The 25,034-nt window shown below is 45.3% G+C and overlaps 1 protein-coding gene across 2 annotated transcripts in view; it reads left to right on the top strand.

Annotated features, from left to right (window-relative positions):
- Positions 1-25,034, top strand: part of vti1a (vesicle transport through interaction with t-SNAREs 1A) — a 115,186-nt gene that overhangs the window by 30,162 nt on the left and 59,990 nt on the right. For both annotated transcript variants that reach the window (XM_079756552.1, XM_079756553.1), the window contains exon 5: positions 5,111-5,195. In XM_079756552.1, coding sequence (XP_079612678.1) covers positions 5,111-5,195 — 85 coding nt within the window. The remainder of the gene's footprint in view (positions 1-5,110; positions 5,196-25,034) is intronic.

Here is a 25,034-nt window from a genome sequence, read left to right as displayed (position 1 = left end):
CAGCTGTTTGACACTTGTAATTCCTCGTATTACAAGTCCCAAACATACGGCGGCAAAGATCACACGGTCGCCCCCGAAACGCAGCCGTCATGGTTATTCACTTTGACTCCCTCCCCCGCCCTCATTGAAATAATAAGGAAATCATCTGAACTTTGGAAAATGGCGATAGTAACCGTCTGTGTTTGATATTGGAAGAAGAGGGGAGAGAGAGAGTTTCTTTTGAGCTGCAGCTGTGTTGATCCGGGGGGTGGGGGGGGCGCCGTTAATAACTTTGCACCGCCGAGTGTTTCCCTGCACTAAAAGGCACAACAAAAAAAACTCATTTTGGCGGCTTCTAAGAAGGTCTTTGTTCAGAATGTAGGTGTCAGATAAAAAGGCATACATTCATAAACAAGTGAGTGGGGTTCACGGCGGTGAACCTACGAGACGCACCATTATGCTTCTTTATTGCGTTGTCGCTGGAAGACTGCCGCACCGGATGACGAGATAGCATTTCGATAAGATACTGGCTTGTTTTTTTTCTCCTTTTTGAGAAGCTTGAGGCAAGCGGTCCTCACGTGCGTCACGCTCAGTGTAGGGGTGTGGGTGTGTGTGTTTGTGTGTGTGTGTGTGTGCATGTGTGTGTGTGTTGGTGTGGGGAGGCTACTTTATCCAAGTGGATTGTTACATATGTCCTCATATCGTCCTTCCCTCAGGCCCCTTCAAGGAGATCCGTAAGGGTCGAGTCTCAATACATACTGTAGGAGCTGTTCGTTATGGAAACGTCAGCCATTTTACATTCTCCCCTCTCTGATTGTGCTGAGGCTTTCCTGTTGGGGAGGGCTATTATTGATGGAGGCTGTTTCCTGTAGGAGGGGTGTTTGTTGATAACTGGCGAACGCAATCCTGGAAGAGTGCTTGGCACTTTCATTTCCTTTGGAAATTGTTTGTTCTTGGAATGGAAAATCATGGAATTGAAGGGAAACCTAGACTGATTGGTTAATTGATTTGATTGATTGATTGATTGAGATGGTGGATGGATATTGATCGGCACCACGTCCACAGATGGAAGCCATGGATGTTGAACAAATCTTGTAAACAAGTTACTTTAATCATATATGTCTAAATAACATTTTGTTTGCAACTTTAGAAAGAGTCGTTAGCAGTCGCTCGTCATTTCGAACCGGTTTTGTTCATCTCGCTGGTTAATTTGCAGCGTCACTGGCGTCGGAGGGACAGGATGTGTGATGTGGTGGGTGTTCGGGGAATGCAATCCAATCCTTTTTTTATTTTTTTACCTTTTGTTTATGTTCCAAAAAATGGTCCAAACCGGTACAAACCTGTTCCCCGGCAGGAGTCCCGTTGTTTTTCGGCAGAAGGTGGTGTTTTGCTTTTTGTCAAAGCGACACCACAGACATCAGTACCGACTGGCAACATCTGAAACGGGCTGCATTGTGTTTTCAGTTCTAATTAAACAAGTTGTTTGCCCGCTACTTTTCACAATGTCACCCCGTCATCTCTCCAGTAGGCAGAGGTCGTCCAGCGTACCATCCCCGGAGATGTGCAAGGCGAACCCTCACCCCTTCCTTCAGGTGTTGTCACCGTCAAACCCCGAGACGTGCTATTCTAATGATCACACGCACATATGGTGTTACCGCCACCAGCCCGCCAACACCGCCACCCCCCCCATGCAGCCCTCTCTCTCTCTCTCTCTCGCTCTCTCTCTGCCCTGAAAGACAACAAAATGAGGTAGAAAACGGAGGGAAATTCAGGGGGGTGGGGGAGAGAGGGGGAGGGGGCAGCTTTGAAGTGGCTTCCTGTCGCAGCTCGTCTGCCGGCCGCCGCAGCGAGACGTGTCACCTTTGCCGAGGGGGAGTTGGGGGAAGAGCGGTGTTTCGAATGGTAATGATAACATGCTAATCACCGCGGCACTTTGAAGCCGCCACCACCACCAGCTCCACCACCGCCGCCGCCACCGCCACGGAGCACTTCTACTGTCAGTGTCTCGGGCTGCCGTGCGCTTCCGGGCGCCGTGCACACACCGCCGCGCCAACCGCGGTCGAGGTGCATTAGCTTAAGCATTGCATGCCAATACGCTACCCTCCGTCTCGGTTGTTCCACAGGGGCTCATTAAAAGACTTCAAGCCCGGCACCCCCTCTCCTCTCCCAGTAGCGGGGAAGAGCTACGGCTAATGCTAACACCACCGGTGCGATTGCCAAACCCAATATTCCTGCACAAGCGTCTTCACAAACGCCAACCCTTCCTCGTCTCCTGATGCCAGCCATCCATCTACCGATCGCCCAACCACCCGTCCGCCCACTCAGTCATTCAAACAGCCATCCATCCATCCACCCATCTATCAAACCATCCATCCACCCACTCACTCACTCACCCAGCCACCCATCCTTCCAACCATTCATCCATCCACCCACCCATTTCTGCCATTCTTTCAACTATTAAAACACATCACTGCAATTTTAAATGACATCTGTCAGTGGCGAGAAGGGAAAAAAATGAGAGCTAGCAAGGGAAGACGAGGCAGGTCTCTTTCTTTTCCACCTCATCCTTCCATCTCTTCACCCCAGTTCTACCCTCACTCTCTATATCGTTCCCCGTCTCTCTCTTCCCCTCTCCCTCCCCTCCATCTCTTCCTTTCCCATCCCTCTCTGATTGTCAAACTTTCAAAAAGTGTCATTGACTTGTTTCCCTCTTTCTTATTTTGTGTCTCAGTTTGGTTTCCTCTGAGTGATTATCGGGTCTGCGTGTGTGACAGCCGGAGATTGATCCCGCCCCTCTGCCGCCTCCTCATAGGCTGATCAGAAGCCGTCTCATGCCAATCATTGCTTGTTTTTCAACGTTCAAGCTAGTCACCTCTGATAGCTCAGAATGCGTTAACATTAGGAAATCAGAAGGGTCATCAAAAATGTTGGTAGATGTTTGAGTTGGGAACTGCAGAATATTTGTTTTGGCAGTTTGGAATGACAGCGTAATAAAAATTTGCTGTTCATTGGAGGTGACCTTGGTAAAAAACCTTCTTTTGTCTTCCACACAAAACCAGATCATCCAATGTAGGTCATCATTACCCTATTGATTATATTAATTACATAAAATGGTGCCTAAAGATTGCAGGGTTGTACATATTTCTTAAATCTGTGAAATATTTGGATTCCTTGGAGCTCAGAAAGGATTTGCGTACATTTGAAAAGGATATAAGCCGGCTTTGATTAAAACAGGTCATAAAGGTTAAGATATTTGTAAGGAGGAAAGTGAAAAAACATGCATTATACAATTCCGACTGAGCGGAGTGCTTTTGTTTACTGTTTCAATGAGAAAATTATCTAAATACAATTGGTCAGATGCACATAAAACATAAAACTAGGACTTTCCCTAGTTTTCTACTTTTATATGATTCGCCCATACCAAACAGGTCAATTGTATTAATCATACCGTGGCTGGAGTTTATATGGAAACACCTCAATACTAAATGGTTCTCAATGTATTCCGATCCCATGCCTGCACTGTCCCATACATCAACAACCCGTTTTCATTATCATCTTCATTTTATTTACCTAGGACGCTACAATAAAGGCTACCAAGCAAAGACATATTTAAGGGCAACAGAGAAACGCAAGCCTTTATCTGCACACCTTCATATATGAACCCTGTGTCAGGCCCGCTATGTTGATGCACTGAATGGGTAATTGGCTGCGGAGGATCCACGCAGACATGAGTAATAAAAGAAGATGTCACATCTTCTGCAGAACACTCAAGGCCATCGTTTAAACGCTTGGACTTTTCTCTTGCATCTGTGTGCGTCTTGGAGGAATCCAGCAGCGGGAAGAACAGAAACAAACTCCTTGTGTGTTTTTCGACTGCGATATTGTGAGCGACCAGAACTTTTTCCATCAACAGGTCTCGTGGTTTCCCTCTAGAGGCCTCGGCAATCACCTTGATACACATTTAAAAAAAATCCCCAACATAAACAATTCAATATTTATGGGAGCCGGCATTCCTTGATGCGTCTCAGAATCCAGGGCTTTTAATGGACAACCTTGTCCATTGTTGATCGCCATGAATAAGGCAACGGCAGCGACGGGACCGGATGTGAGATTTTTGCGGTGGAGAGACATTCATCATGCCGTCTATTGCTCGATTATAGATATGAAGTCGACCCGCAGTGCAGGCTCTACTACCTGGTTAAGTGCTTGTGTTTATTTATTTTATTTTTGTGTATGAAATGAAGCCAAAGCAGTCTTTGCCTTACTGTAATACGATTAGATTTCATACGTCTATCGTCCACACTTGGGGTCAAGTGGGTCCGGTCAGGGCCAGCGCGGCCCTCCTGAATCTCTCTCTTTCTCTCTCCCTCTCTCCCTCTCTCTACGCTGGGAGTGTTCCAGCACTGCTTTGTTCTGTTGAGTTTGTTGCATTGAACGGCTCCGAGGCGATGCATTCGGTATGGGTACCTGAGAGGGACATATAAGTAGAGAGAGACCTTTTGGAGCTGACTGTTCTCACAGGTCAAGGCTTTGGCCACGAAAAAGACACGATCTATTCCCCATCGAGAAATATCGGCATGCATACATCGGTGTGAATAGATTAATATTGAACTCTGTGTTTTCTTTTTTCCTTTTTTTAAAGCTATATCCTTGAAATTTCAACCTGTTTTATTATATAAACGACCAGAGAAGGGTGAGGATGCAATGGGAGATATAGACCTTAGTGGCATACGTGCTCCACAAACACACGTTCTTCTCATTCACACACCGTGACAGTGATGCAGTTTACAGGTTGAGCCTGCAATGGTCTCTTGTTGTTACCACGACAAACACCGTTGTTCACTGCGAGGGACTCTGCATTAATGTCGCCACCACCTTGTCTGTGCGTCTCACTGCCTGCCTGTCTCCAAATCTGCCTGTATGTCCACCTGGCAAACTGCTCTGTTTTTCTGTACCAGTCTGCCTGTCCGTCTTCCCAGCTGTATGTCTCTTTCTCTATCCATCCATCCGTTCATAACCCCTTGTTCAACAGGTTTTGCCTCCTCAGTAATGATGAACTGTCACTCAGGGTTGCATTGTTTGTATCAGTTTGAATCCTTGTAACTTTATTGGTACCTCTGTGTGGTTACAGAGAGCCCATCTACTGGACAACACAGAGAAGCTGGAGAGATCTTCCAGGAGGCTGGAGGCTGGGTACCAGATAGCTGTGGAGACTGGTAAGTCCACTGGTGCTTTTTGTGTGTGTGTGTGTGTGGTACGCAAGTGATGCATATATACGTTTGTGTGTTTGTATTTCTGTGAAGGATTTGGGTGAGGGGGGGGGGGGGGGGGGGCGGTGTAGTTGATGTGCGGTAAGATAGTGGTGGAGAAGAGCGAGCGACAGCAAATTGTGTTGCTCATACACAGACCTGTGTGTGTGAGTGTAATTGTGTATTTGGTGGGGGGAGTGTGTGTGTGTGTGTGTGTGTGTAGGGGAGCTTGGTATGATGGGGTTTGGGAAAAGAAATCCCACCTCGTGCCTTGACGACTGGTGACATTTTCAGGAGAACATCAAAGATGAGAGAGAGAGAGGGAGAGGTGTATGGACGACATAGTGAGCTCACATCCTTTCCTCCCCCCTCCCCCCACCACCCCAAGAAAATTCATGCATTTATTTCTGGGGCTACTAGTGTGTCTGTGTTGCATTTGTCTGTTCGCATATGTGTTTGCAGATGTGTTTGTGTCTGTTTAGGGATGTGCATGTGTTTATGTGTGTGTGTGTGTGTGTGTGCGTGCTCAGAGGTGAGTCTGTTTGCCTGCGTGTGTGTGTGTGTTTGTGAGCGTGTGATTTTCTTGCATGCTTGCAGACAGCAGGTCTATGGAAATAACCAGAGTCAGCGTTCCTCCGGAAGAAAATAAACATCAACTGTAATAACAGCCTCTAAATAAACCATGTCTGAAAAAAAAGCTAAAGACAATCAGACACAAATCATGTTTTTTTCCCCTCGCTTGTTATCAAGGTAAGGTTATATCTTAAAATAGGAGAAAAAGGCTAATTTCGAACTTGAATAGATTGAAGCAGTTAGCATATTTCCCGTGTCTCTCTCGTGTTGTCAGTCCTCTCGCATTATGGAGGCAGAGCATATTCCTCAGAGAGAAATCAAAGCCCCTTCTTCAAGTATCAACCGCCGTTCTCGGCTTTCCGATGCAGTTTCCAAAAGTTTGTCAATTTACACTATAATAGGGAGGTGGCTGGCTCACAGATTTAATAATTCAAGTCAAGGCAGGGTTGCACGCAGGCCACCAGCTTTTCATGTTCCTTCCGGGCCCGCATTCACATATTCATAAATACAATATGCAATACCCGGGCCCCTAAAAAAACCATAAGTGTTGTTTTCAGACGCGTCTTCCCAATCCTGATCCCGCCTCACTTACGATCCCGATCACGCCATATTCGTTCTCTCCTCCTCTGTGGCGTGCTGGTTCCTGCGAGAGCCGCAGCCTTCAGCTCCGAGCTCGGGCGTGCGTTTATGCAGTCGAGTGGCCGGGTTTTGATGTGGTGACACCGGAGCTGGGGAGGGGACGCAGGTCATGGACCGGCCACAGCGTCGGCGGCGAAGGCTACCTCCCGGGCGCCGAGGCTTCCCTTTCAGCCCGAGCCCCGTCCGGGCGCCCTCTGACCCCTCCGCGGGTGTCCCCCCCCTCTCTTCCAGAGTGTGCATGGCTAGCTGAGAACAATGTTGTTTGACGCCGGGGCCCCCCCTGCTATTCGCTCATACTCATACCCCCGTGCGGCTCCTGCTGTGGACGGCGCGTTTTTGGGAAGCCCTTGAGTCGCGTGGTTTAATCCCTGACCTCTTGCCTTCACCCTGGCCGTCCGGCGCACCGCCCCACGCTCCGCTGCACACCCTGAACACCACACTCTGTGTTGTGGGGACGCGCCGGGCAGACGCAGGCCTCACAACACACTGGCTCGGGCAGTGTTACAGCGGCACCACTGCTCGTTTGGATTGTTGTGGTTTATTGTCAATTATCAATCTCCTAACTGTATATACGTTTCTCAGTATATATCTATGGCTATATTTATATACACAAAGATAGAGAAATAGATATTTAATTATATATATTTTGAGGGCAATTGATAATAAATCAAGACAACAATCAAAAAAAGCAGTGGTTATCATGAATATATATATATATATGTGTTAATAATAATTTGAGTCTATGTTCATACATCTATGAACTCCTCCACCTATATGCTTGTGTATATATCTGGTTGGTTGGTTAAAGGTGTCCAGTCAGACTGGTGTATTTGTGTCTTTGCTAACCACTACAGCTCTGAGACACTCCCAGCACAGGGAGGCTAAAACGGTCGTTAGCGCAGAAATTCAAAGGTGATCGTCTCTGTTCTCCACTGTGACGGGGGGGGCACTGTAGGGAGAGGGGCATTTTCTATTTCAAAGAAGTAGATGTGGAACAAAGACTTTCTCCTTCTTTTTACATTCATTTTTCCTCTGTCCGTCAACGGTGAGATGTCTAATCACCAGGCACTACTGGGCCACATAGAAGAATAACAATGACAAAAGTTAATTCAATCATTTATTATAAGCTATATTATTTACCTAATTCATTATTTTACTTTTTATCTAACACTTTGCACATCTACTTTTTACTCGATTCATATATATTTATATATATTCTCATCCGTACTTATCACACAAAGGGTTTGCCAAAAGCGTTTGCAAGCCCTCCAATTGATGAGGATCCCAGGGAGATATTTACCACAGGCTCCCCCTCCCTTAAATCAAGTGCTCCTCTGTTTGTCTCATAAATAAAGTATACAACTTCATCAGCTTGTAGCGCACACACTTTAAAGTGCCCCTGCGTTAGTGCAGCGCAGACCCCTGGGCTAGCCCTGTTAAAGACGCTCCAAATGGGATGGGAGGGGATGCAGTTAGTCCATTCAACTGCCTTGGAGACGGGGGGGGGGGGGGGGGGGGGGGGGGGGGGGGGTTGATGCCCAAATTTGGAAGCAGGCCTGGACTGTAATCAGAGGCTTGGTAGCTTTTAGAAAAGGTTCTTGAGGAGGTTGAATGATCTTTTGATTGCTTATTTGCAAATGGACTGCAGAAATGAAAATGTCAATATTCGTCTCTGTTCTTCTGTGGGATTTTTCATTTTGAGATGATTATCTTTTGAGTTAAGTATCTGTTTTAATGATTATTGCAGCCGATAGTCCACTGATACCATATAGAGATTTAGTTTTATGAACTGTTTTGCATACAGTAATTTGACCTGCTGTAGCTGTATAATTATTTAATCTTCATCGTTCAGTTACTCTTTGCAATTCATAAATACCTGACCGTACATAATTAAACATACTTAATAAATCAAACGTTTACGTATATACCTAAAGGGTTTACACACTAAACAGACCATAATGCTACTGATTCTACCAATTCTGGTGTTTAAAACATGCGTAAAAGTGTAAAACAAGACTGCGTCACTAGTTTTGACTCCTGTGGCTGTACACTAGTTTAATTATGTTCAAGCCGTATGTTTGTATTTTTTACAAAGAGCAGGGGTCGAGGCAGTTTTAATGAAATTCAGAATTCTCCATGTTCATTAATTTTAAAATATTGTGTGTAGCCTTTCATACCTATTCCAAGAGATTGTCCATTACCAAGTAAGATGAGTAGAGACTGAACCAAGCTGGGTCAAGGCACACAGGAGAGGAACTTTTGAGAACGATTTATTATTATTCATGTTACAATAGAAACAAGAAACAAATAATTGCAAAAAGAAAAAAAAAACTCCCAACAATACTTCTTGACGATCTAAGATCAACAGATGCTGAGCAAGTCCCCCTTTTTCAAATCCTCTCATCGTGAACTTTTAAAAGGTTGCTTAATCACACCTCATTCATTCTTCTCACTGCAAACCACACACACACACACACACACACACACACACACACACACACACACACACATGTGTCGGGGGTATAATCATAGTGTTGGAGCAAAAACAAGTTGCTAGCGAGAGGAAGGTTCCAAGCTAGCTAGAGAAAGCAACTAGCTAGCCAGAGATTAGTAGCTAGCTTGCCAGAGTGAGTCTATGCTAGACAAAAGTATGCAGCAAGCTAGCCAGAGTAAGGCTGTGCTGCACTAGCCAGAGGAAGGCAGCAGGGTTAGCAGAGAGCTAAGAAGGAGGCGGTAAGCTAGCTGCTCTGCATCTTAAAGAGCCGCTCGGGCGCCATGGCGATGAGAGCGGCATCTTCCAAGGGCGGCGGTCCCAGTGTTCGGTGGCCATAGCGATCGATGCCTCCAAATGAAAACAGCTCATTGGGGATTGATTTCACCGCCATTTAGATAAGCAGAGAGGGAGTGAGAGACAGACAGAGAGCGAGGAGAGTGCGGGCCCCGGCCCCCAGGGGGCCCCCCGGCTGGCCCAAAGTTCACGGCGTGGCAGGTAGAGAGCTGCACCGCAGGTCATCAAGTTGATTAGCACCCGGATAAGCTGATTAGACCTTGTCAATCAAAGTTACCAGCGCCTTGCTCCTGATCCACTGGCCTTTCTACTCTACAGTCTCTCTCTTTCTCTCTCTCTTTCTCTCTCGCTCTCTCTCTCTCTCTCTCTCTCTCTCTCTCTCTCTCTCTCTCTCTGCACTCCCGTCTGGCTATCTATTTATTTTTTGATAAATCATTGAGCGAACCGTCAAAGCATTAGCTAGTGCAGAGCTAAGCTAGGCAGCACTGCAGTTGTCACCGAGGCGGGCCCCCGAGGCCCCTGTGATGATGTGTCGGCCATATTAAAGACTACATCAATTTGTTTTACAGCGGTTTGATTCCTAGCTGCAGTGGCATGAAAAGCAAAAGGCTGTGTGTGTGGTGTTTGTATGTGAGGCGCAGGTTGTGTGCAGTGTAGGGACTGTGTGATGAGCACCCATCTCAAACACGCCGAGGGAGGAAGAGGTAGCAGGACGCTGACAAACAAAAAGATAAACTGTGTGCGTGTGTTTTTGTGCGCTTATGCATCCGCTTGTGTTTGTGTGTTTGTGGCATAGGGTGTGTGTGAGTGTAGAGTAGAGTAGGGTGGGCTGGGGAAATAAATAAATATTTGTCGTAAACATAAAAAAAAGTGTCCACGGTTCCCTGTTTGATGCCGGCAGCGTCTTTGAGTCTTGCTGGGCGTCCGCGAGCGCTGGAGTGGCCTGGAAACAGAGAGCGCACGCCGCTCCCCACCACTCTATCTCTCCCCCGCCATCTCTGCCTGGCCTTCCTCTCTCCCTCTCCCTCTCTCTCCCTCTCTCCCTCTCCCTCTCTCTCCCTTTCTCTCCCTTTCTCTCCCTCTCTCTCCCTCTCCCTCTCTCTCTCTCTCTCTCTCTCCCTCCCTCTCTCTCTCTCTCCCTCTCCCTCTCTCTCCCTCTCTCTCTCCCTCTCTCTCCCTCTCTCTCTCTCCCTCTCTCTTCCTCTCTCTCTCCCTTCCTGAGTCTTTCTTTCTCTCGCCGGTCGCTCCACAGATCACACTGAGCAGGTCTTTTGGTGCCGGGTACTTAACCTCCTCCCGGCAAACACTCAACGGCGGTTAACCGCTTATATTGATCACTCTCTCCGCTCCTATATGACGCGTGTGTTTATACACAACCTTTTGTTTACACAGCCACAGTCATGTGTTTTCTCCATGACGCCGTCAGACCCTCTCGATTTCTCTTTACGTTAAGTTTAATTTTGAGATTTTGTATATTCCATATGTCAGCGATGGAGTTTCATGGTTTATATTATGTTGGGATTGATATATATTGTACATATATTTATGAAAACAAAATAATGATGTTACTTATATTTAATGTCAGGTATTTTCATAAAATATAATTATTATACAGATATAGTTTTAATAACAATGAGAAAAGTTATTTCCATGCAAGATTCTACAATAGTTATTTTTATCATGTCTCTTTCTTCTTTTTATCCTTTTGAAATATTCAGGAAAAAATATAGATAAACACCTTTATTCCCTCTGGAGTTTCCATTGAAGTTATCTATTTCAAAATAAATAACTAAATATCTTTACAAAAACTATAATACTGATTATAACAATCAAATAATGGTAATAAAAATAAAATACATAATCTAATATTTTATTAAGTGCAGTGTTGGTGCAAAATGCAGTGTTTATAAGCCATAACATGCATGACCTGTATAAGTCTTGGAAAATCTTTGAGTTACTCATGGCAGGCTCCACTCTTAGCTTATTCACTCTGTTCTACAATGTCGTTTAAATATTTCAGCATATTTTCTATCATCTCTATTTCATAAGGACAGTTTGCTAAAGTGGATTTCCTCGAGGTATAGCATAATAAATAGCGTCATTTTTTTGTGGGCTGATAAAATCCGAGTGTTGTATTGTGTTTCAAAAAGAATATGAAGTTATTTGATAATTGTTTGATTAATGGGACCGAGCGTGGAGACTTTAATATTTCACCACCCAGAGTTTTCAACTGCAGAGAAAAGGAGACTTTTATTTTGTTCTTTTTTTAACAAGATACATTTTTTAGGAAAACCAAATATCTTTTTTTATTTTGAACAAGGAAAAAAAGACGTGATTATAGAAAGTGGGGTAAAAATATAACCGTGTTTAGATTGAAACTATATTTTCTCAATATATATTCAACAAACGCTCCCTACATATAACATTTAGCTCTCAGGAAGCGTGGCGGCGGGTGAGCTGTTTATCGCCAGCCCTCCGGGCGGATGAAAGACGCCACAATAATGATGTTTCCTCGCCTAATCGCGTCTTGTCAGCACGCCGTCTTATCGTGGAGAGGAAAATGACACCGATCCTATCGAAGAGCCGAGTCCGAGTCGGCGGCATGGGCTGTCGCCCTCCTCCCCCATCTCCCCCGTCTCCCCCCGCCCCCCACCACCCCTCCCCCCGATCGCGGCCGTGGCCCTCGCCATATCTAGCGCCGCCACAAACGGCGGGCGACGTTTTTTTTTCATGTGGACTTCAAAAACGGCGCGAGTCATTAAAATTGCGGCCGCGTTCGGCAGCAGGGATCGGCGGCGGCGGTGGTGGTGGCGGTGGCGGGGATGTGATGGGGGGAAGAGGAGGCTCGCTAAATGTGCTAATTCCATCTTCACATGTTTACGGCTTAATTTTAATCTGTTTGAGTAAGGGGGAGGGAGGGTGGGGATGGGGCTCGATTGGTAAAGGAAGGGTTGGGGGGAGCCGGGGGTGGGTGCAATGAGAAAGCCCCGGACTGCAATAAATCGCCATTATCTTTGACACCCTAGGACTCAGCTTGCCCAAGGATTTGGGGGTCCACTGGCAACAGTGTATACCGAAGTGCAAAGAAAACACTGTTTACGCTTGAACTGAGCTAGCTAAGGTGCAATCTCTAGTTTCAGGCCGCTCTGACAAAAGGCCCGACTCGCACAATGGCTGGCTAGCATACGCCACCTCAATGGAACGAGCTGAACCAACAGACTTGAGTGTGTGTGTGTGTGTGTGTGTTTGTGTGAACACCCCTCAGCCTGTTTGGTTTCCCCGCCAATCTCTGTATCTCTGTGCATCGGCAGGTGTTTTTTCCATTTTTGTTTTTTCCCTCCGCTAAAATCCAAATCACAATGTTAGCTTAAGTTAAGTGGCGCTTCAGCGAGGGCAGTTCAGCAATGTAGTCTGAGAAATGTTTGGTGGAAATGAAAGTCGCCGTCTACCGATGTGTGAAATGTGTCAAATAATATCCTCTATGGAAGTAATTCAGAAAAAGCCTTCCCGACTACGATCTTGTGTTATTCCGACTTAATACCCTGTTAGGTCCATACCGAGGACACAAGACGATATTTATCATGTTAGCGCAAAATTAGGGGTTTCTTTCATAATTAGACCTTTAGTGGGATATTAGCCTCTACAAGGTAGTGGTTTTATTCTCCTAACAAGGCTCTAGAAAGTAATGATCATACAGCTCATCGAAGCCCCCTGCTTTAGTCCAACATCAAACTAATTACTTTGATGTTTGAGTTTTTTTTACTTTATAATTCAACATTATGATGATATGTTTTTCGGTAAAATTTTAATTTTAAAATGATCACGATGTTTAAAAGAATGATTCAGCAAGCGTGTATTTGGGCTAATCTAATATAAAATTAAATAATAATCTTAATTTGCAGTTGCAAAATGTTCAATAAAAAATGAAAACTTAACCGGTAAGGTAACGTTATTACTCCCAATAGAAATGTACACAAAATGAAGGTCTTTATTCTTTAATACTGAATTTTTTTATTAAATTATATTTGTTTCAAAGCACAATCAAGTCCCCATCAGAAATGTTTGATCATGATCCAAACGGTAATGCCTAAAATAAGTCTCAGAAATACAATAATATTGGCTTTATTTCAACTTTTTATTTATTTAGTTATTTATAGAAAAAACTCCCCCTTCTAAACCTCTACACATGCAGAAAAGAATGTGTGTTGTTGACCTTTGGCTGACCCACAGAAGAAGAGTAAAGTTAGTGTGTTCATTCGTTCGTGTGTGTGTGTGTGGGCTAAGCAAACAGCTTGGAACAGAGAAGTCGGTTCAAGAGAAGAGGTTTCAGAAGGAAAACGGGAGACTAGAGAGAGGAGCCAGGGCACCATGGGTGTTTTAAAGAGGTACCGGATCAGAGGTGCTGAAATATTAAAACAATAAAAGCGGGGGGGCTTTTATTGTTTTGCACCCTGGAAAAAGCTAAACAAAAAGGAGAACTGCTGAGAGAGGGAGGGAGAGAGAGAGAGAGAGAGAGAGAGAGAGAGAGAAAGAGAGAGAGAGGTGCTACCTTCTCACCCCGGGAGAAAACATTGGAAGTTTTAGTGCTGTGATGGTGATGATACAGCAGAATTATGACGCTAACTGAGAACCAAACAATGCGCTGCAAATGAGCAGACATTTTTCAGAGTGGCTGTATACATGGCTGAAGAAGCCTTTATTTATACAAGTCATATTTACCCTTTCCTCTCTTCTTGTCTTTTTCAATTATGTTAAAACAATGTCAAACATCTGCTTGTTTTAAATGGGTACACGATGTACTGAAGTTGTTCAAAACAAATACAAATCGGAGAGACAAAACAGCCAAAAGACCTCCTGTGAAAATCGGCTAACTTGGATTTTAAAGCAACGTTAGGCCAAGTGTCGCTTTTTATTCTGATGTAGGTGACACACGACTCAAAATGGCTGCTGGAGCCGGCAGCAGCTGCTGGCGGACAACATGTTGAGGGGAAAGCTTAGTCGACGCGCGCGGGAAAGGTTTGCCGAAGCAACATCACGGAGATTTCTGGAAGGTGGCGGAGATAGCGTTATTGACAGTTATTATTGTATTTCTCTGCACTTGGGTTGTCTCAAGCAAGGCGAGCACGGCGGATATGTCCGTTTAAAATGCAGGATGGGGGAACACTTTTACATTATCAACGTCTTCAAGTTGATTTGTTTAAGAGGATCTCTTCCATGATAATATTTGTTTTTGAGTTTTCCTGACGACAGAAATTGTAGCCAAATGATCAATAATATAGCAAGCTAGAGATTCCAAGAATTAATTTATAATTGGGCGTTATATTAACATAATCTGTGAAAGCTTTTGGGAATCGTTTTTTTTGTTGAGTGTATTATTTTTTATATTTGTATTAATACTTCTACTACACATACAAATTACTAATATTATTATAAATCGATATTATTATTATCCCTGCTGAATGATTAACTAAACATTTTATAGTATAAAAATATATTTATAGTAGTAGTAAGTATAAACATGTAGTTCACAACAACACCGCCTTACACTATTCATAATTACATTGGGTCATTTTTCATTCCTTTCCTTTTTAAAAAAGGGAAAGAATATTAATGTAAACCACATTGGTCATAAAGGGCCACTGAAGTGGAACTTAGATTTGATATGCCGAGCGTGAGTTTAGACAGGGTGAGTGCCTGGTTTTCACACAGTCTGCCAGTATTGTTTGAATAAAAGCAGTCACTGACCGACTGTTGTCACAAGATTGCTGAAATGTAGCGGCGGTCCGCCAGCGCCGCAGACAGAGAGATATAATGAATATGAATATGGTGAGGTAATGATGACAAATACGCACCACTATTTCCTTATTATGCAAAAATGGCAATACTGGAATAAAGGGTTTGTAGAAAAGGGACGTTATTATTTTCTGGTACTTTTGAATTAATTATGGGTTATTCTTTTTTTGTTTATTTTTTCATGGTACTTTTAGTTTTTTTTAAACCAAAAATAATTGTTTTAATTGTTTTCATGCGACAGCTTTAAAGCAATCATATACATTGATAGATAAGTTAATATTTTAACGTAATTTAATGCACTATCATGTACTATACAGTGCTACTTTATTTCACACATTAATGTTGCATTATCATGAACAATAATTGAATGTAACAGACCGACTATTTTTATAAACCAACCTAATATAGGACTACTAGTTCACATTAATTCAAGTCATTCTCTTTAGACATTTATCATAGTTGTATTTATTTAACTAAAATAGTACCTATAATTTAAACGGAGCAAACAAAATACCATATTTTTTTAATTTTAAATGTAGATTCCAATTAATTTGATGACAAAGGTATATTTTATAATCCCATAAATAATTGTATTGCAATGCCGCTAATATCTCATTCTCCGAAAGAATGGCTTGTTGGAAGACTGCAAACATCTCCTCAGCTACGATTTCTTTAGATACAATCAGTCTATGGGATTATTCCAAAATAATAAATAAAGTATGTCTCATATTCGAGCGGAAGTCTTGGTTAGGCCGTAACATTTCAGGAGCTGACTCTGTGTAGCCGGGGCCGGCACCCTGGTGTGTGTAGGTGATTAACCCGGCGCTGCCACCGCCGTCTGGCGACACTGTGCTGCGGAGCTCGCTCTTACTTTGTGTTGTGTTCTGGTCCATCTGGTCCAAACCAGTCGGATCCACAGATGTTCCACACAACGACCCGCGGCGGCGTCCCCACCGCTCCCCACCTCCAGGGCCCCTTCTCCTCCTCACTGCTGCTGGGAGCTAAAGTGAAAGCGAAACTAGGACTTTGTATATTTTCTGAACTTAAAATGCCCTAAATCCAACACTCCACAAACAGATCGATGGCCTCTTCCCTTGAGGACTGCCGCTGCTAAACATGCTCATTAGCTCCCCTGCTCCCACCCCACTCAGACCCAGCCTCAAACCCCACCACCTCCACTATGCCTGCACCACCACCTCAGATACACCAGCACCACCACCTCCAATATACCAGCACCACCACCTCAAATACACCAGCACCACCACCTCAGATACACCAGCACCACCACCTCCAATATACCAGCACCACCACCTCAGATACACCAGCACCACCACCTCCAATATACCAGCACCACCACCTCAGATACACCAGCACCACCACCTCCAATATACCAGCACCACCACCTCAGATACACCAGCACCACCACCTCCAATATACCAGCACCACCACCTTAAGTACACCAGCTCCACCACTCCACTACATCCACCAGCACCTCCACTACCACCTCCACCACCACCTCCACCACCACCAGCAACACCACCACCTCTCCTTGCCGTCCCCATCACCCCCCTCAACTCCACCACGCATAGACACACCATCACACTGTGTATATAAACAAGTAAGCCCGCACATCAGTGACCTCCGTCTGTCCTTGCACTCCTTTTATTCATGCGGTGCCCCCCCCAGAGGAAGAAAGTATCTCCCCCCCTCCCAACCCTCTCCTCCTCCGGCGTCCGTCCCACAGAGGACGGGTTGCCCTCCCGTGCGGGACACCCAGGGAGTGTGGAGCAAGACCGGGCGCAGATGTCAGCTGTCCCCAACCCCTCTTCCCCCACACATACTACCACCCCCATCTGCCAGTCAGTGGGATGGCAAAGCTTTTAGTCCTGCCTGTATGGGGAGGCACCCATAGCAGAGAGCTGTACCACAATTTTTTTTTTGTTGCTGTGTGCATGTGTGTCGTTTCTTGTTGGAAAAGACGTTCTCCTGATGATTTTTTACTTTGGAGGTTTTTGCCCTGTGACTTGACTGTGCTTAACAGACACACACTCTCCCTCCGTGTTAAACTCCCTCCATTTTTGTTTGGGAGGGGGGCTGGGGGAGGGGGCGGGGGCGAGGTTTCTCTCTCCCCGTCTGTCAGGACGGTTTCAACTTTGTTGTTCCGCGGCAAACAATTTAAACGGGCGCACATTTCAAATATGTAAACCATCAAATATTGACTTTGGCAATCGTGGAAACTTAATTGGTCTCGTTCCATATCTCGCTCTCACTTTATATGGAAATCCCAGCCGGGCGATACGCTCGTCAGAATTTTAAATTACTCTCTGCATCCCCGTCCCCACACCCATCTCCCCCCCCCCCCCCCCCCCCCCCACGGTGTGACTGCTGCACAAACGTAGTGTGGGGCTGGTCTATGTGCAGGCTGTGTTCTGTGCGCCTGCATTCTGTTGTTTGGTAGATAGGCCGCGCCCTTGAGCTGCTATTGCAGGAGAGATGGCTGCTTAGCAATCTCGCTCTCTCTCACTCTCTCTCGCTCTCTCGCTCTCTCTTGCTCTTTTCTCTCGGTCTCTCTTTATCTCTCTCTCTCTCTCTCTCTCTCTCTCTCTCTCTCTACTGCGATCTACTCGGCGTGCTGAGAGGGGAAGATCTCTGTGTGCGCAAGTATCGAGAGAAACCACCGGGCCTCGACGTGCAGGTGCACGTGGATGCATATGCATGCGTACACACAATGGGTTCAGCCTGTGGACAGGTGAGAGCAGGAGGTTCCTGGAAGGAATGCCAGCCCAAGCAGAAGGCAGTTTGTTTATTTCTTCCTGTATCTACCGCCTCCTTTTCCTTCCGTCGCCAAGCCCCATGCAGAAAAAAAAGAACGCACGTCCACGTACGTGTGCATTTCGTACACTAATGAAACGCACGCCATGCTCACGCACGCTCTCCTGTGTGCACGTGCTCTCTCATGCACGTGCTCTCTCGTGCACGTGCTCTCTCTTGTGCGCATGTCTCTACGTCTATGTGTGCAAGTGGCGCAGGACACACGATCTCGGGGTCTTCATTTGGTTTCGACCGCATCTTTTAGGCCTTTCCTCGTTTCGTAAACTCCAATCGCTGACCGTCCCGTCGAAAGACTCTTAGGTGCTCCATCCCGTCCGAGTTAGGAAAAGAAATAGATATGTACTCTGCATGATATATTTCAACATAAAACATACATGCTTGCATGCATGCATCGATCCATCCATGTATGTATTAAAAAGTGGGCACAGCTCCTATCACACACACACACACACACACACACACACACACACACACACACACACACACACACACACACACACTACTGGTGTGTGTGTGATCTGACGTGAGTCCGCGGTGAGGCCGGGCTTTTAAAGCACAGTTCCAAAGGACTAGCTAACGTGGCCTGAGGGAGCCAGGCGGTGGCGTGGTGGGGCTGGTGGTGGTGGGGCCAGTCTGAGGTTTGATGTGGATCTGGGCCTGGTTAGGACTACATGCAGCAGCAGCACCACCACCACCCCCTGCATTGATGTGGTGTGTTCAATGTCTGCTTAAGGCTGGTGGGTCGTATCAAGGCTCTTTATTTCTGGCCATTTACGTTTTGTTTCATTCTGTTATCTCTGGCATTCACTATATAAATAACTATGCGCTAAGTGCGTGTCCTTATCTGTCCCGGCGACATATCTGGCCCTATTAACATACGGAACAGATTGGTTGTTTTGTTTGGTGTAAAGCGGACAGGATTTAAACCCGGCCTGTGTGTTTTTTTGAACGATTATTTCTGGATGAATTATTTTCTAGTGAAAGATCGCCTTTGTTTTGTTCGACTAATGAAGCATAAAGCACTAGAAGACCGCCTTCTGGTAGAGAATTATATAGGATGTAAATATACTATGTAACATGTTAAAGACACAAAAGGTATCGTCAAATCTTGCATCTACTCTGTATACTTTGTTGCTGTGTGTGAACCAAACACTGCCATCAAGGTCAGCCTCATACACACTACTGCCCCAATCTATCACTGATCTCATAGATGGATGTGTGTTGATGATTTGATCCACAACACAGTTCAGTTTCATACAATTATGAATACGATATTGAATACTACCCTATTAGGAACGAGAGGAGCAGACCAAACAGGCCAGCGTTCTCACGTCCAGACACACACAGAAGAAATATCTCTCAACCTCAACACGTATACCTTTTTTTTAATGCTAAAAAGCATCACAAAGACACATCTACATTCAAGGTCTTCTCAACAACACCCCCAATGATGGGTTTAGCCAGATTGGACGTTTAAGCAGCCCAGGGATGATGGCCTGATGGCTGGCTGCTCTGTGTGTTTCCTGCCGGCTTGATGTGAGGAGTTGAGCCATTTTAATGAGCTGTTTAGACTGGTGGCTGCCTGCATTCTGCCTCTAATAACCTGCTTAATGCAAAATCACTATTGATGCTTACACTGCAGATGTATGGAGAGAGACAGCGAGAGAGGGAGATTGTACCTCCATATGCTTAAAATCGTCATCATCATCATCGGCATCATCTGTCCTTTGGCTGTGCCTGCGTGTGTGTGTTTGTGTGCGTGTGAGTGTGCACACGTCTGTCCTGTGACAACCCCCCTCCCCTCCCGGGGAGTCCTTCACTCTCAATTTAAACGCGGGTGTCGTCACGACAACAATGGTAGTGGCACCCTACGTTGGCGATACGACAACAGTTAACTTAACAAGTTGTGATATGTGAGCGCCATCTTTGAAGTCATTGATACGAATGGTTTGGAGCATCTTTCCTGTGGAGTCTCTCTGCGTTTTATCTATTTATTTATTTTATTTTGAGTGCGGCGGAACTGTCAAGTTGATCCACGGCGCACAGCAAGCACAGGTCTCCTCTCTCTTCCCGTGATTAAAACAAATAATCCTTCTCTTTAGCTTTCATAATCGTAATCATACTCATCATTTTATATTTTTGCTCTGAAAATAAATTCATTATCCATTTTGGAAAATGATGAATTCATCATATTCAGTGTTTTATCATGTTTGGAAAAGATTAATGTGATGCCGTGAAATGGTGGAGGACTGTTGATTAATGTGTTTTTTTTTCCTTTATTTGTTTATTCTCTCTCTCTCTCTCTCTCTCTCTCTCTCTCTCTCTCTCTCTCTCTCTCTCTCTCTCCGCCCCCCCTCCCCCTGATGTCCCTATGGGGTCCCAGCATGGTAAACTATAGGATGGACATATGGGGCCCCCAGCATTAACAGCCTGGTCTCTGAGCTGTGTCAGGCCTGCCCAGGGCCACTCGGGCCGTTAGAGAGAGATGGTAAATGTCAGCTCAACATTGAGGACCATTAAAACCTGTTAAGAGAGACGGTCGCCATACAAGTGAACGTGACGTGTTTATCAGTATGGTGTTGGCCTTGCAGGCCCGGGTAGAGAGAGGATCGCTTACATGGTTGTCTTGTGCTAACCGTGAGCTGATGGGCTTTAAACCAGTCCCAGGCTCATTTGATGTTATGATTGAGTGTTTTTACCTACTTTTGTTTTTCTCACTTTGCATACTATTTACTCCATGCTAATGCATGCATAAATAGGCAGGGTATAGACACGTAGATTGATGATGTCTAGACAACTAGATTATCCTTCCACCATTGTTTGAGTATACTGCTTATATATATATATATTTATATTTATATACCTATAGCTGATTTAATATTATAATGCAATGTTACAGTTAAACAATGATTCATAATTTCAGAACCTAAAGCGGATGTGAACCGAAATCGCTATTTGTTTTACTTGGTAATATGTCTTTGATTGTCAACATAGTCAGCAATGCCAATTTGTCAGTGTTTATTGTCACTCAAATAATTCAGAATGGAATGAAAAACCGCTGAATGCATGCAGCGTTCTTTTGTGACGTGGACGTATGTTTTTCTCCTTAATTTTGCAAATTATCTGTTGTGTTTTGGGTTTAAATCTAGTTACCGTGTGCGTGTTTTGGGTTCAGGTCTAGTTGGTGTGTGTGTTTTGGCTTCAAGTCTAGTTGGCGTGTGTGTGATTTGGGTTCAGGTCTAATTGGCGTGTATGTGTTTTGGGTTCAAGTATAGTTGGCGTGTGCGTTTGGCGGAGTCTTTCTGATTCAGCACGTCTTTCGGGATCGGTCTGATTTGGTGTGTGTGTGTTTCGGGGTTGGTCTGATTTGCGTTGTGTGTGTAGAGAGTGACAGTGGGCCAGACATCGTGGACCACCTGGATGTGTTTGGACCAAACAAGGAGAACCCCTGGGTATGTCTGCGACCCCTTATGTCCCCCGGCCCCACGGGGGTCCCCCATGCTACGAACAGGAAGTTCCTCTTCACATGTCACACCTGAGGTCCGGCCCCCAGACGGAGACTGACCTCTCTTCCACATCTCCACCTCTCTCTTTATCACTCCCTCTGTCTGTATCCCTCTCCCTTTCTCACCTTATTACCTCTTCATCTTTATAGCTCTCTAATGCTTTCTCTTTTCTCTCAACCTCTCTTTTGCTATCTGCATGTCTCTCTATTTGTCTCCCTCTTTTTCCTGTTTCTCTTTATCTCCTCCGTGTTTCACTTTTTCTCAATCTTTCTCACTCCTCCACCTCTCTCTTCCCCTCTCCAGCTCCTCTCTAGCTCTTTAACTCCCCCCCCCCTCCCTCCCAGACGGTGTCCTGCCCTACATTTTCCTCCTGAACCGTTTGATGTGCGCTACGTTAGGCCTTTTCATGTGTTTGTGTCGGGAGCACTCCCCTTTGCTCTGTCCTCCTCATGTTTATGAATATACATTTCACAAACAAGCCATCAAGCTAATGGCCAGCGCTCCTGTGTTAGCTTTGCTACCGCTACGCCGCTAGCGGCATCACTGTTCCTCTTTCAGACGCCTTTGACCAAATCGTGTTTTCTTTTGCCGTTATCCTTCTGAAGAATGGATGGAGCAGAGCTCCATCCATTCGTGTGTGTTTTCTTGTTGGTTTCTCTGCATCCTCGTGCTTGTGGGTTTGGAAGAGACGGACGGGTTTGTCTGGAGGAGATTGTGTCGTAACCAACGTAAACATGTCGTGTTTATTTCCTGTTAGTGTGTTGTTGTGTGATATTAGTTTTTTTATATTGTCTTATCTCATATTACATTGTACAATATGAGATTGGTCTTTTTTGTTTTCCACAGATTTAATCATCAACTGCAAAAACCTTCTGTAAACTGCCGTTTTCTTATAATTGTACAACTATTCATTAGCATGACATAGATGGTAACCATGAAGATCTAACTCGAGTTAATGAGTCAAAGCAGCAATTAACCGAGAAGATTGAGTTGCACTATGGCGCCTTATGATATTGACCCACTGTTCTCAAAGGTGAACTAAAACCTACTTATTATCCAACACAAACACATGCAGTGGTCTGAGAAGACTAATTAGTAAGTATATTTGACTCTCGCCTGGCTGTGTGTGTGTGTGTGTGTGTGTGTGTGTGTGTGTGTGTGTGTGTGTGTGTGTGTGTGTGTGCGTGTGCATGTGCATGTGGATAAGCGCCATTTGTGCTGGAGCCCTGATGGAGGTTAGATTTTCTGTGACAACTGGACCAGAGTAATCAAAATGTGTTAATAATCCCTTCAAAGCGTTTGGCGGTGCATCAGTGGGCTCAAATCCCCCCCTCCAGACCCTGATGGCGTCCCCCACTGCCTCCCCCACCTCACACACACACACACACACACACACACACCCCTCCCCCATACCCTCGCTCAGCCCCACTCTTATCGCACAATCACATTTTCTCACCTTTCTCTCCTTTTTTGTCTTGTTTCAACAGACAAACTTCTTGGGTCACTATGTTTAGTTTTTCTTTCATTGCGTTTGTTTTCCTCGTGTACAGACCAACACAAACATATCTCAGTCAGATCTCGACCGGTCTTTACATTTGTAACAGTTGACGTCTCCGGGCGTTTGAGTGGCGTTCAGCCACCATTAGGGGGCGTTCTTCAGAGTCCCCTTACGTTCAGAGCTTCAGGGACCACTTCGGTTCAGACTGTATTGGTTCTGCTAAGTTTCTGCCCTTGTTTGAGGATTAACACAAAAGGTCAAAGGTTACAGAGATGGACAGATGGGCGTCTATAGGTTCTCACTATGCGTTTTTTTCTCGTCGAGCCCTGATAGGGATTTGAGCATTTAGATCAATGGGGCCGCGATCAATATGCATGGTGGTGGAGGAAACGCCGGCCAAAAAGTTTGATTGCATGAATATTGATCAAAGAGGGGTGAGAGGAGCTGGAAGGCTATTGATTCGATCGTTGATTTTTTTGACTAGCTTGTTTCATTTTCGCTCGTCCAGATGTTTCGGAGGTAGTATGCGCCCACACGGAAACACAGTCCGCAACGCGTCCTCGTCGAGCCCGAGACAAGGCGTGTTTAGTCTACGATCATAGTTTGTTTTTCCCCAGATACCATTTCATCTTTCGAGAAACAGTGGTTACATTTTGATCAGGTTTTATTTTTTCGAATTGAATCCGAGAATGCTAACCGATAATGTGTTGGATACATATTGCCAGCAGCTGTCAGTGGGAAAGTGATTTGCCCCTGACAAGGCGCTCAGCTCTCTGGGACAGCTAGCTAGCGCCGCTGTGAGCGCTAGCGGACTCATTGACTTTCTAATGATTTGCGGCCATGGTAGTAGCCCACAGTTAGCTTGGTCGCAGGTTGCTAGCCCCCCAGCAGCAGACTCACCAATAAACCCATGGCTATCAACTCACCCATAGACCTGTATTCTCCCGGTCTGTCAGAACACATTACAGAGGGAGGGAGAGAGATGGAAAAATAAATGGGGGGGGGGGGGGGAGCGAGAAATGGATAGAAGGGGAAGAGCTGAAGAGAAAGTGTGAGCGAGAGGGGGAGAGCATGAGCGAAGGGGGGAGAGAGAGGAAGGGGGAATGGGAGTGTGTGAGAGACTAGATTCTCCTCTTCCCCTCGTCTTCCTCTAACTGCCCTCTTGTTCTTTCTGTCTTTTCTTTTTTCTGTCTCTCCTTCTCTCGTTCTCTCTCTATCTTTGTTATTCTCTCTCTTTCTCATTCTTTCTCCCTCGTTCTACCCGTTCTCTCTCTCTCTCCCTCCGGCTCTCTCTTCATTTTCTCCTCTAACTCTCTGAGACGAAGAGGGAAGCGTCGAGAAAAGAATGAAGGAAGGGAACAGAAAGGAGAGCAATAACAGAAGAAAGACGAGAGTGTGAGAGAGCGAGCCTGTGACCTTTGACTGGAGAACTTCCAGTTGTGGTTTGTTGGATGGGTATTGATATTTTTCTCTAAACTTTGGAGAGATGGGGATGAGGGCGAGTCAGAGAAGAGGGAGAGAAGCGACCGAAGGAGAGAAAGAGGAGGAGAAGAAAAGGAGAGCGCAAAAGAGGAGGGGAGAGGGAGGCACAAGAGCCGAGGGGAGAGAGAGCGTGAAGGGAGAGGACAGCGAGTTTCCTTTGATGACCCACACACTTGTTGTTGAGATGGAAAGAGGAGTCGGGAGGCCCACTGACCTCCTCAGGTCCCAACAGCTATGGAGATGTGTTCAGAGCATGGTGTTTGGAGATGGTTTGTATGTAAAGTTTAACGTCCGCATGAAGCAGCAACACACTCTTTTCCACGATCTGAACCTCAGTCTCGTAGCATGTTGATGTTAATTACCTTTAAAGCGGCAATGCTCAGGATGTTGACTGTGTGCTACGGCATGAATGATGGAGTGTTGTACAGAACGCCCCTGTGCTGCTTCAGGCACTTTGACCTTTCAACTCTGGCTGTTTTATTCCTGGTCCTGACATAAGATTCCTACATTCTTTACTAGAGTCTAAAAGCTAAACTAAAAGCTAAACCAAATAATTATGTGTGTGTGTGTGTGTGTGTCTGTGTCTATGTCTGTGTCTGTGTCTGTGTGTGGTGTGTGTGACTGTGTGCGTGGGACTGTGTGACTGTGTGTGTGTGACTGTTTGTGTGAGTGATATCGTTTTCGTGCATCAGTGC

The sequence above is a fragment of the Pollachius pollachius genome (assembly GCF_949987615.1).
Source record: "Pollachius pollachius genome assembly, chromosome: 19".
Taxonomy (NCBI): Eukaryota; Metazoa; Chordata; class Actinopteri; order Gadiformes; family Gadidae; genus Pollachius; species Pollachius pollachius.
This window is presented reverse-complemented; position numbering and strand designations above follow the sequence as displayed.